Source organism: Sorghum bicolor, chromosome 4, assembly GCF_000003195.3.
Source record: "Sorghum bicolor cultivar BTx623 chromosome 4, Sorghum_bicolor_NCBIv3, whole genome shotgun sequence".
Taxonomy (NCBI): domain Eukaryota; kingdom Viridiplantae; phylum Streptophyta; class Magnoliopsida; order Poales; family Poaceae; genus Sorghum; species Sorghum bicolor.
This window is the reverse complement of record NC_012873.2, coordinates 53,214,847-53,228,353: the sequence shown is the minus strand read 5'-3', so window position 1 is coordinate 53,228,353 and position 13,507 is coordinate 53,214,847. Positions and strand designations below refer to the sequence as shown.

Here is a 13,507-nt window from a genome sequence, read left to right as displayed (position 1 = left end):
TCGCGCGAGGAGCAGGAGCGTCGTCCAATTCTTTTGTTTCGTCTAAGTCATTTTCGTTTGTATTTAGTAATTATTATTAAATTATAGATTAATTAGATTTAAAAGATTTATCTCATAAATTATAGATAAACTATGTAATTAGTTATTTTTTATCTATATTTAATATTTTATGCATACATCCACAAATTCAATGGAACTAAACAAGACGAATGGGGTGGCTTAGAGCATCTCCAACCATTATGCATTTAAAGTTATACATTTTAGGCAAATTGCAAACCCTCAAATGAAAATGGCAAGGCTAAAATCGGGTGATCTCCAACCGTTATGCAAAATGCCAAGTCCATCATCTTTTTTTTCTGGAAATTTTGTTTCGCGGCACTCCTTTCCGCGCGGCCAATCGATCCCGCGCCAAACAGCCCGCCGTCGTCTCCCGTTCACCAATTCCCGCGCCAACAGCCGCGCAGTACCGATCGTGAGCTGCGCAGTTCGTCGTTCCCGTTCGCAGTACCGATCGCAGTACCGATCTTCCGTTCCGTTAGTTCCCGTTCACGTCGTCTGTTGGCCATCAGTTCGTCGTCGTACAGGTTCGCCCCTTGCTCCAGTACCGATCTCCATCAGGTCCTGTTCCCCATCAGTTTCCGGTCGCCGCCATCAGTTCGTCGTCAAGGCAGGTCGCTGCTATCAGTCAAGCCGTTGCAGCTTGCGAGCAGCAGAATTTCGTGAACCCCATCCCATGATCCAATCCCCAAGCCACCAACTGCTGTACCCAATCCCATGATCCAATCCCCAAGCCGCCAAAAGCAGCCCAACCCCTAAGCCGCCAACAGCAAAACCCTAGATATCGCATTGATGAAGAAGGCGTACCTGGCCGGCGTTGATGAGGAAGGCGTTGTAGATTCGTCCTATCGCGCGTTGCGTCGTCCTATTGTGCGCTGCTTCGTCCAAACGCGCGCGCGAAGCTGGCGAAGGAGGACGCGCGATGCTTCTCCTATCGCACGAAGTGGTGGCGGCGCGAAGGGAAACCGCGCGAAGGGAAGAAAAAAGTCCGCGAGGTGGAACCGAGAATCCCGTGATCTCTATTTGCATAGCCGGACTCCTTTGGCATATATGCCAAGTTTCCCCCTCCAAATGCATAGCTATGTAAAATGCAAAGTCCAAATGCATAACGATTGGAGGGGTTTTTTTTGGAATTTTATGCATTTTGGTAAATGCCAAGTCCATTTGCATAATGGTTGGAGTTGCTCTTAGAACCTGGAATAGATAGATCTAGCCAGGCTGGACGGTGGAACGGCGTGGCCAGTGTGTTAGAGCAACTCCAACAATGTAGCTATTTTTATTGTAGAGGTTATTTTAGAATTTGCATATTAAATTGACACTCCAACAATTGTGCTATGTGTTTTGTAAAATAGAAAGTTAACTATCATTTGATTTTCAGTGACTATATATAGTCAACCACTAACATTAGCTATCTGATTTTGTAAAATAGTAAGATTGTTATAGACCTCATCTTATTAAGAAGTTTTCTATTTTATAAAACGGCTAAACAGTTGCTCTTACATCCGGCAGCATAGCATAGCCACACGTACGGCCGGACGGGCTCTCTACCAGGGCCTTGTTTAGTTCGCAAAAATTTTGTTTTTCGTTACTGTAGCATTTCGTTTTTATTTGACAAACATTGTCTAATCACGGAGTAATTAGGCTCAAAAGATTCATCTCACAAATTACAGGTAAATTGTGTATTTAGTTTTTATTTTCGTCTATATTTAATGCTCCATGCATGCGACCAAAGATTCGATGTGACGGTGAATCTTAAAAATTTTTGCGAACTAAACAAGGCCTTAGTTCACCCCGAAATCCAAAAACTTTTCAAGATTCCCCGTCATATCGAATCTTAGGGCACATGCATGAAGCATTAGATATAGATAAAAACAAAAACTAATTACACAGTTTGTATGTAAATTGCGAGATGAATCTTTTAAGCCTAGTTAGTCTATAATTGGATAATATTTTCCACAAACAAACGAAAGTGCTATAGTGCCGAAATCCGAAATCTTTTCGGAACTAAGCAAGGCCTAGGTTGTCAGGTGCAAACCAAGTATAGGAACGAAGCCAGGGCGCCTACCGTATCCGTATATGATATGATTTTAATATACTTCCTCTGTCCTCATTAAAAATATCGTTTTTGATTTTTCAAATTGCTTTAAAACACGTTCGTCTTATTTATTTTTTATGTAAATAGTAAACTAAATAAATTATTATTAAAGTATTTTTATTGACAAATTATGTCATAAGAAAATAAATAATATTTATATAAAATTTTTAAATAAGACAAATGGTTAAACAAGAAGTCGAAAAGTCAAAAAACGATATTTTCAATGAGACAGAGAGAGTAAGCACTAAGTGGATGATGTCTCTGCATTCATTTTCTATGATTTTTATATATCTAATTTCACATTCATAATAGAAAAATATGAAATTTATGTCAATATCTGTATCCACAAATAATAACAAAATACCCTACAAAAGCCATATAAATCTTATATCCATGACTAATTAGTAATGTAAATGATACCACTTTTGATATGTTGTTTTAAACTATTTAAAACTTATCTATGTGGCTAATAACATTATATATAACTTTGTTATTATTAATGATATACTCCATCCGTACCTATAAAGAAAGTCATTTAGAACAACGACACGATTTTCAAATCCTAACTTTAATTCCTAGTTTTTATAGAAATATTCATCAAAAGTGGTATATATATATATATATATTTATGAAAGTATTTTTCAAGACAAATCTATTCATATATTTTTACATTTTCAAACTCAACACCTTAAAAGCTATTTATGACTTTATATTTCCAACGTTTGACTCAAACCATGTCTAAAACGATTTTCTTTATAGGTATAGAGAGACTATAAAGGTCAGTTTTAATATGGCTAATCACATTAGTTTTAGGAACATTAATTATTCATATATTGGTGAATCTTTTATATATTTTAAGCTATTTATTGTTAAATATTATTTATAGTTTTATTGATTTTTGATATATTTAATAATTAAAATATTTATTATATATATGTTATTTTACAAACATCGTCATCTACAAATGCTTTAAAATAATGAAAATATAGTTTATGATATATCTAATGTTACTAATTGACGTCACAAATTTTGGTGCCCTTTTTCATAAATTCAGAAAAACTTAAAAAAGTTTGACTTCACACAACTCTAAAAATTATTTTATTCAATAAAAGCACACACAATCATCTGAAAATAATTAGAAATAGTGGCGGAGCACTCGGTAGGGCTAGGTGTGGCGTAGTTGCCCTACCTCAAATTGATATGTGTTTTTTCTTAATTTTTGTGCCATTAATCAAGCTCTATCATCTCTATGTCACGCCTTGGTTTTTATCTGTCCTCCCCACTGATTATTTACTCTTGAGTACTAGTTGTTTTTCTTTCTTTTTTCATAAAAGCCCCCATCAAATTGGAGTACCCATCCTACAAGACCTCAAAGAACATGCCTTGTATTTATGCAGGGGCGGAGCTACGTTGAATGTTGTGGGTGCCCAGGCACCCACCAAATTTTGAAAAATCATTATTAGAAACAAATTTTCACCATGGTTATAGATTCAATTTTTATGACTATAAGAGAAAGGCACCCCTCTCTAATTTACTTTAGCTTCGCCCCTGTATTTATGGCGTGATATACGTGTGTATATATAGAAGTTGTTGGCTACCTCTTGGGATACCGCTAAAGTCGCATGGATAGAATCTCTTAAAATATATTATTCGAATTCTTTGAAAACACACGAAGCAGAATCTCTCGTGATGAAATAAGAAAAAAAAAAGAAAGTTAAAACATCTCTGTCAAGTGCTCGATCGATTGTATTATTCATGGTCATGGATGCATCCAACACGATCGATCACATGATTCACGTAAAGGACGGCTCATCTGGGGCAGGGCATCATATGCAATTGACAGCCAATCAGAATCAGTGCATGAGAACCTTTGTGTTCCAGAGATACAATTTGCATCCAGTACAGAAAAGCCAAGAGTTCTTTTTAACCTGAAATAGGAGCGCCAATACATGCAAGCACGCAACGTTTTACTACATGATTATATATATAGTAAGCAAAGTAAGTGGTAGATGAATAAATGTATGTATAGTGCGTTTTGATGATGAGTAATTGAGTATGACAGTGGATATGCTATGGAGTGAAGCTTCTACTATACAAACGATGATGGGCTTTTAATATATATATATATATATATATATATATATATATATATCCTAACTAGTATAGTACAGTAGAATACTTCAATCATTCCAGTCATCTCGCTTCTACAGTCAGCACTCCCCAGGCTCAGGCTCTCTCTATTCTCCCGCCTTGTATTTTCTTTGGAAGCTTCCATCCATAATTCACATCGTTCATCTTCCACAGACGATGCTATATAAGGAGAGATCAGAGAGAGAGAGAGAGAGAGAGAGAGAGAGAGAGAGAGAGAGAGAGAGAGAGAGAGAGAGGCTCTGATGATGCTGTAGCAGCTCCTGAACTGAACAAGTTTTAGCTTGCTTGGCTGCTGGATAAGTCGATCGATCCATCAGCGCCAATAATCTACAAATTAAAGCAAGGTAAGCTCCCTGCAGTATACTACATACAGAGTATCTTTTAACAACCTCTTGAAAAAGCGCATATATATAATGTTTATTTATGCCTCTTCTTTCTTGCCTCAAGCAACCTGTGCTTCAAATTCTGCACTTGCTCTAAGGCTCTAGATGCTTAACTAAAGTTCGTTCGTTTAATTTACTTCCAAGAATAATAAGTACTGGGATATGAGGTTCTTCTCCTTTTCCTGATGAAACTGGAGACCCCTTCTTTGAGGAGAGTTCTCTTTCCTTCTGTCCCCTAAGTTTGTCTACTGAATCTACCAATTATTCAATTATTCAGTAGTATTTTTTCTCTTACAACAAATCAATAAACAGTACTTTCAATCATGACTCTTCAGCCAAACGAGCAAAGCATAAAAATATATACGTATATAGTACTGGATTTGACAAAGAAATAGAAAACAGGGAAATCCAACTTTAGAAAGGGGGTGGGGCAAATAGTTAATAGAGGGGGTGGGGCAAATAGGAAAGCCAGGTTGGATCCGACGTGTCTGCAGGCCATCGGTCAGTGTTCCTCTCGTGGGGGCCCACTACATGCCTCGTGGTCGTAGTAGAAGGTAGAAATGGAGGAGCCGTGTACGGCCAATAATGATGTGCTCAAGGCTCACCAAACCCTCGAACCGAAGCCAGATCACTAACTACTCTGCAGGTAAGCAATTGAACATAAATATTCCACGTGGATGGTTATATAGCCTTATTATAGGACAAAAGAAGGTGCTTTATTTCCAAAAACTTGCAGAGAAATCTATTGTCATATATGGGCATACAGTCCGAGCCCGTTAGTCTGGCACGAGGCCCGTTTTTTTTGGCTCGACCCGGTGGCCAGCAGGCCTAGGCTGGCACGGCCCGAGGCATCAGGCCGTGCCTGGGCCTTACCTCAAGCACGCCGGGCTAGCACGACCCGATCCGGTAAATGGCCAAAAGTGAAAAGCCCACCGCGGCCTGCTCCCTTAACCCTAACTTCCTAGCTCCTCTCACTCTACGCCGCTGCAGTGCCGCACTTGGCTCCTCACTTCTTGCTCGCTCGCATCGCACACCGCACTCCTCCCACTCTTGGTCGCACCCGCATCCTATCCTTCCTCTCTGCTTCGCTCTCCACTTCGGCACGCCCCCAGCAGGCCAGCAGGCAGCAGACGACGACACGACGCGATGGCAAACGAGCAGGGCCCTAGCGGCTCACGAGTCGCGCTCGATCTCCTCCCGCACCTCCTCCTCACGCGTGTCCACTGTCCGGCGCACCTGTCGTCCTCAAGCACGTGACCATAGGGCGCCGTATCCATGGACCTCGAGCACGCAGGGCGCTGTCGACCTTGAGCACACCTGCCCTCCTCCATTCCTTCTCTAGATCCGATGTCAAGCTCCTCAGGGGTGAGCGCGCCGGCGTCGATCTCGACGACGAGCACGACGACCGTCGCCGCCACCTCCCCTGCCTCTTGCCCTCTCGGCCTCCCCTTCCCCTTTCTCACAAGCGGTGGGCCATGGGCTGGCACAACCTGCTACATTGGCCGAACTTTTCAAGTCGACACGACACGAAAAACGGCCCATAGTGTTGTGCCTGAGCCGAAGCCCAGACCCGTGTGCCTAGTAGGCACGGCCCGTAGGCACGACGTGCCTTGTTAGCCCGACCACCATCGGGCCGTGTCGTGCCAGGCCGGCATGTTGCCCATCTAGATCCATTGTTGCAGATTAGTAGCCCTCCCAAAATGCTCTTTGAACATTGATCCAACAGCATGTACATACATACAGGGGAAAAAATAGAGAGAACAATGCGGTATTTGCATATACTTTTAGACTTTTAGAGTTCCGTATTTACGTATACTTTTGTGTGGAGAACTTTAGACCCACGCCACGCATGTCGTTGTCACGTCATGATGATGACATGGATTCGTAGTGTTTATTCTCATGGATAAAAATACGATGGCATGAGCATGACGCGGCTTGTCTCCGGGGCCCATGTGTGTTGTCTCTGTCTCATCCATTCAAGAGCCTATAGTGATTAGTCACCATGATTATAAATCCCCAATACATACATGATGACCCTAAAGCCATTGCCAAATTATCAATAAATTATATACATATACATGGACGTAGAGAAGACTGATGGAAAACAAAACAAACAAAAAGAGGGCAGTAAATTAAATTAAATTAAATTCGATGGTTGGGTCGGTCTATAGCGACAGCGATGCCTCGTCCGACTCTGGATTCTGGAGCAGGGAACCAACGTGCACCATGCGCCGCCTACTACTACACGTTGCCTTTCGTGGAGCCACCAGTATTGGGCCTGGTTTACTTTCAAACCAAAACCTAAATTTTTTCAAAATTTTCCGTCACATCAAATCTTTAAACGCATGTATAATTAAAGTATTAAATATTAATAAAAAATAAAAATTAATTGCACAGTTTGGTTGAAATTTATGAGACGAATCTTTTGAGCCTAGTTAATCTATGATTGAACAATAATTATCACAAACAAACGAAAATACTACAGTGTCGTAAATTTTTTCGTTTCAGAAACTAGACACACCCGAAACCTCGCTGAACAAAAACAATAAACAAACATTTCCAAGTCACCGCAGAAACTCCACGTGGCTCCAGGGCCCACCAGGCGCTGTGGCGGGCCCAGCCTCCGTGCGATGTCACTGCCAAGCTGCCCGGCCCGTGGTGTGGGCACCTTTCCTGCATGGCCCACCTGTGGCCGCCCATTCCATTTCATCAGATTGCTTGTGCCTGTAGCGTTCGAATCTGCTACTGTACACACCGAAAAAGAACACATTTTTTTCTTTAACTACAAAAGTCACATGAACGACTCTGATCCTGTATGGCTGTATTATCCGTATACGACTGGGTTACTTCGCTTTAGAAACTTCTTCTTTCATATACTACTGCCAAAACCAATGTCAGCTCAACACAGCCTTGATTCATGTCTGTATGGCTGTATCTTATCCTTAATTTTATGAACCCTGGCGACATTCTGAAACCTTAACATATACTCGTAGATATAACGGTAGTGCCAAATGAATGAGTGTCAGTTTCTGTACAAGTACGTAGTAGTAACGTGTTGACCCAACAATCTTCTTTTTCTTTGCACTGGAGTAGAGTAATTAATCAACTTGATGCTAATCATTTTTTCAACTTTATCGTCTCAAAATTCATTTCTTGCTTGCAGGCTCTACTTGGACATTGCGTAAGCCGAGAGACCGTCAAGGCACGGCACGGCACGGCAACAGCAAACACCACCACAGGTCCGTCCACAGCAGAGCAGAGCAGAGGCGCGGCGGCGTCCAATGGACATGGACGGCAACGGCAACTCCCCGCGGCCGCCTCCGCGCCGGCCGGAGCGGGAGGGGAGCTACAACAACTACGACATCGAGAGCATGGACGGCGGCTCCGGGGCCGCGCCGCCGCCGTGGCGCCAGCACAACAACGGCTCCTCCGAGGCCCTGCTCCGCTACGACGACGGCGGCGCCGACCGCGGGAGCGAGGCGCGCCAGCCGCTGCTGAGGAAGCGCACCATGAACACCACCTCCCAGATCGCTATCGTCGGCGCCAACGTCTGCCCCATCGAGAGCTTGGATTACGAGTAGGCATTCTTGTTTCTCGAGTATTATTTCTCCTTTCTTTTTTCCCCCACCTTGAGTATTATTTCTCTTCCTGCCTGCTTTCAAGTTTATGGTTTTTCTTCAGCCTCTATGGCTCTATCCTGAAAAAAGAGAGGATTTTCTCCCCTTCTTTGTTGAAGTAGCAACCGACCAACCGTGTGGCTGTGATTCTGATTCCTCTAGCTGTTCTTCATGGTTCAACCGTTGCAAGAAGCAAGCAACCGGGACAGAGTACCTCAGCCACTGCCTCCTTAGTAGTTCATGAAAAAAAAACTACTACCTGCTGCGTAGATTTTTAGTACACCAAATTATGTTTATGTCCACTCTTCTTTTCGTCTGGAAGTAAATGGCAAGTAAGATGGCTACACAATACTAGTTCCTATAATATATTGTTCTGTGAAGACGAGCTAGGAACTGGAGCAGTGCCGGCGTCCTATATGTCAAGTCATGTAATGATCTCCATTCCATGAGTAGTTTAATGGTGACTGAATCACCAAAATAAAGCAGATGTGCAGACATACCTTTAGTCCTTTTCCTTACTCCCTTCAATATCTTGCATATTTCAGAGTCGTGGAGAATGACCTTTTCAAACAAGACTGGCGATCAAGAAAGAAGAAGCAGATATTTCAGTACATTGTCCTCAAGTGGAGCTTGGTGCTCCTTATTGGCCTATTAACTGGAGTTGTTGGCTTCTTCAACAATCTTGCGGTTGAGAACATTGCTGGATTCAAATTGCTGCTCACGAGTGATCTTATGCTCAAGGGGAGGTGAAGTTTCAGCTTCTTTTTTGATGGACAACTTGCATTTTGTTAGTTTTGGTATTCTACTTTGTCATATATTGCTTCGTAATCTTTAGCTCATCGCTACACTACTGGAACGTTTTTTGATGCATGGAAATGTTACCAAGTTCACAAAGGCAATAGTTAAGTTCTTTTGGTCACAATCTACAAAGATTTTCATGTGCAATAAAAATGCTTCTGTGAGAACTAGGGAGCATACAAAGTTGCTATTGTTAGTAATAAATGTTTTATTGGGTTGAATACATAATACTTCGAAGTAATTAATAATTGTGTTCTGCTCCAGTGCAGGTATATTGGAGCATTTTTTGTGTATGGTGGTTGGAATTTAGTCTTGGCTGCAGCAGCAGCAGCAATCTGTGCTTATATTGCACCTGCTGCTGCTGGGTCTGGTATTCCTGAAGTTAAAGCATATCTTAATGGGGTCGATGCCTATTCTATATTAGCTCCTAGTACACTCTTTGTTAAGGTAAGTTTTGGTTTAGAACCATATGTAAAATCTTATGTTCTAAACCTTTTTGTTTACACCATTTGCAATTTTCTGATTAGCTTGTGGAACAGGATCCTAGGACTATAAGCTTAACTGAGTGTTATTGTTCTTATTCATATCATATCATAGTCTAAAACTTCAAGGACTTCTCTCGGAAGAAATATGAACCTGAAGAAACTTAACGCTAACTTACTTCCAAGTAGCAAGAGAAAGAATATTGCTATGATTTTGATTTACAGCATTCATCGTCCGTGATAATGAACAATATATTCACATCGATGAGCGTCCATTACTATTTTTGTTTATATTTTCTTTCTTATTAAAAAAGAGAACAGTGACCACAACAGATAACAAGAAACTGTGGCACTAAATTGTTCTTAGGATGGTGTATGCTGATTGCTGAGAGTGACCCTAAAAGAGTGTCCTTAGTCCTTACGAAAATTACACCAAATATTTCTGTTAGAAAAGCTTATACTGATATGATGTTTATATATTTAGAATAAGGGAACGGTTCCTTGACTTGGCAGAATCATTTTACATTGGAAACTGACAACAAACTGTACCAATACCAGCATGGGTTATAGAGCTGTCTGTAGAAATAATTCGGTTCTGAAATCTTCTACTTGCAGATTTTTGGTTCAATACTTGGAGTTTCAGCTGGATTTGTGCTAGGAAAGGAAGGGCCCATGGTACATACAGGGGCATGTATTGCCAACTTGCTCGGTCAGGGTGGATCACGCAAGTATCATCTTACTTGTAACTGGCTACGATACTTTAAGAATGACAGGGATAGGAGAGATTTGATCACATGTGGATCTGCAGCTGGTGTGGCAGCTGCCTTCCGTGCACCTGTTGGCGGTGTTCTGTTTGCTCTTGAAGAAGCAGCATCATGGTAGCACATCTTTCTAGAAAAGTTAGCATTGTTTTTTGGGCTAAATACTGTCACTATTTGACATCTTGCATATTTGGATTGTCACAATATTGCAGGTGCAGTGTCTATGAACTTTCAATGTCTATCTGTTTTTACCTAACATTGATTTGGTGTTATGCTTTTTATTGTTTAGCAAATAATCATTAGTTGGGCATGTGGTTACAACTACAATAGATTGAACAATTGATGAAATTGGGAAAAAATGATACTAGCATAGTTATTAGCTATCTACTATTAGTCTGCATACATTTCTTTTTTCAGTTTTTCGTATGATGAAATACGATGTTTCTATACATCATTTTACAGGTGGCGAAGTGCTCTTTTGTGGAGAACATTCTTTACAACTGCTGTTGTTGCGGTGGTATTGAGGGGACTGATTGAGTTCTGTCGCAGTGGAAAATGTGGTCTCTTTGGGAAAGGTGGATTGATCATGTTTGATCTCAGTTCAACTGTTGCAACCTACAGTACTCCGGATCTAATTGCAATTATAGTCCTTGGGATAATTGGTGGAATATTTGGAGGCCTCTTCAACTTTTTGTTGGACAAGATCCTCCGAGTTTATAGTATTATCAACGAGTAAGCACTCAACTGTAATTAACTTGTTTGCCTAACTTCTCTGCTTATTTTAAGATATGATATTATCTATATTATTTAATCTGCCTGCAGGAGAGGTGCTCCATTCAAGATCCTTCTCACTATAACAATATCAATAATCACATCGATGTGTTCCTATGGTCTTCCTTGGCTTGCAGCATGCACTCCATGCCCTGTTGATGCTGTGGAGCAGTGTCCTACTGTTGGTCGCTCGGGCAATTATAAGAACTTCCAATGCCCGCCAGGGCATTACAATGATCTTGCGTCACTCTTCTTCAATACAAATGACGATGCCATCCGCAATCTCTTCAGCAACGGCACATCAACTGAGTTCCAAATGTCATCTCTTTTCATCTTCTTCACTGCTATTTACTGCCTTGGACTAGTGACTTACGGTGTTGCTGTCCCATCTGGTCTCTTTATCCCTGTTATTCTTGCTGGAGCCACGTATGGGCGCATAGTGGGAACTCTTCTTGGATCCATATCTGATCTTGATCCTGGCCTTTTTGCCCTTCTTGGCGCAGCATCTTTTCTTGGTGGAACAATGAGAATGACTGTGTCAGTCTGTGTGATCCTTCTAGAGCTCACCAATGATCTCCCCATGCTCCCTCTACTCATGCTTGTTCTTCTCATATCCAAAACCATAGCAGATAACTTTAACAAGGGAGTTTATGATCAGATAGTGGTGATGAAAGGCTTGCCATTCATGGAGGCTCATGCTGAACCATACATGAGGCACTTGGTTGCTGGTGATGTGGTGTCTGGCCCACTAATAACCTTTTCTGGTGTTGAGAAAGTGGGGAACATTGTTCATGCATTGAGGTTAACTGGCCACAATGGTTTTCCTGTGGTTGATGAGCCACCCATAACGGAAGCCCCGGAACTGGTTGGGCTTGTGACTAGGTCTCATCTATTAGTTTTGCTGAACAGCAAGAATTTCATGAAGGAACGGTTCAAAACTAGTGGTAGCTTTGTTCTGCGAAGATTTGGTGCATTTGACTTTGCCAAACCAGGTTCAGGCAAAGGTTTGAAAATTGAGGATCTGGATTTCACTGATGAGGAGATGGACATGTATGTGGATCTCCACCCGATCACAAATACATCACCTTACACAGTGGTTGAGACAATGTCACTAGCAAAAGCGGCAATCCTTTTCCGGGAACTCGGGTTGAGGCACCTTTTGGTTGTGCCAAAGACACCAGACGTAAGAGACCCCTCTCACTTTCTTAGTTGGAGTAGACATGAAAACTGATAGCAACAAATTAGACATGTAATCGATGATTCAAGTGCTTTATCAATTTGAGTTTTTTAAATTTAGTAATTTGGATACATGATACGGATTCTGGCTTTGTTAGATGCATTAAAAGTTATATACCTTCTAGGTGCTTAGTACCTCATTAATTGTTCTTTGTTTACTTGATATCTTCTGTTTTCTTGAATATTTAAACATGTGTTTAAGCTAGTATATATGTTCAGAGAGTAACCTTAACCCAGTGATTACGCCTTCAAAATTATTACTATAATCTATTTTACGCATTGCCATCTTTAGTTTGGGAAAGTTTCCATGGCTGATGATGGGTGTATGTTTCTTGTCGAGTGCAGAGGCCTCCCATAGTCGGCATTCTCACAAGGCATGATTTCATGCCTGAGCACATTCACAGTCTGTTCCCGAACTTGAATCCTCACAAGTACCATTCAGCATCAATGGCAGGTTGATAATGAGGCTTTTTTTTCTGCTTCCCATCTATGTACATTATTTGGATGCGGATGCTGGCTGTATGTAAATTGCAAAGGTGTATCTGGTGTTCAATTGGATAGAGCTCATCTTCTCTACATGGTTTGGCTTGTGTGGATTTTTAGCATATGCTCTTTTTGCAATAAAAAGATGTGGCAGTTATTTTGTTGGTGACTGCCTATTATGAGCCTGCGGCAAGAAATGAGTAAACATTCAAAGCTCCAGAATATGGAGAGAAAGTGTGTATTGCATATTTGCATTGTTCCTGTAAAGCATGTTTAGAGAACTGAAACTCTTAAGATTTATATCTTATCTTTAAATAGTACGGAGTATATATCTAAGGCAGAAACATGGGCGATTGGGACTGCGAAGTGCAGGTTTCTTCTTGTGATTGTAAGATCTATTTGGATTGAGATTGGTAACATTCCTGCTCTGCTCTGTTACGACATTCACATGTCAAAATGTGTTGACATCCTAACCGTAGTTCCTGCACAATTACGGCATGTGTCATGTTCATGCGTTAAGGGGTGAATAGTTTCACTTTCATCCCAAAATTTTTTGGATTTTATCTATCATTTGCATAATACAATTAAATACTATGAGAAAACATTTTAAAGTGGTTGGTATTTTGCATTTTGCATTCTATGAGAAATTAAATAGGCCTAAGTTTTTTTTTTC

General features: G+C 41.1%; 1 protein-coding gene across 2 annotated transcripts; it reads left to right on the top strand.

Annotated features, from left to right (window-relative positions):
- On the top strand, window positions 4,483-13,262 carry LOC8064287 (chloride channel protein CLC-c). Of its 2 annotated transcripts, none has more exons than XM_002453957.2 (8): window positions 4,483-4,647; window positions 7,850-8,263; window positions 8,849-9,049; window positions 9,371-9,548; window positions 10,199-10,461; window positions 10,807-11,076; window positions 11,167-12,298; window positions 12,697-13,262. In XM_002453957.2, exons 2-8 carry the CDS (start codon window positions 7,968-7,970, stop codon window positions 12,808-12,810), a joined length of 2,454 nt encoding a protein of 817 aa, XP_002454002.1. In that variant the 5' UTR covers window positions 4,483-4,647; window positions 7,850-7,967; the 3' UTR covers window positions 12,811-13,262. The 2 variants fall into 2 exon arrangements, with proteins under 2 accessions (XP_002454002.1, XP_021316290.1); XM_021460615.1 differs by lacking the exon at window positions 4,483-4,647 and adding an exon at window positions 7,545-7,723.

Bases quoted from the DNA above. Each gene is read 5' to 3' on its own strand.
- LOC8064287 (XM_002453957.2), top strand. From the start codon at position 7,968: ATGGACATGGACGGCAACGGCAACTCCCCGCGGCCGCCTCCGCGCCGG. The intron at 9,050-9,370 runs GTGAAGTTTCAG...GCTCCAGTGCAG, and splicing joins GATCTTATGCTCAAGGGGAG to GTATATTGGAGCATTTTTTG. The intron at 9,549-10,198 runs GTAAGTTTTGGT...TTCTACTTGCAG, and splicing joins CTAGTACACTCTTTGTTAAG to ATTTTTGGTTCAATACTTGG.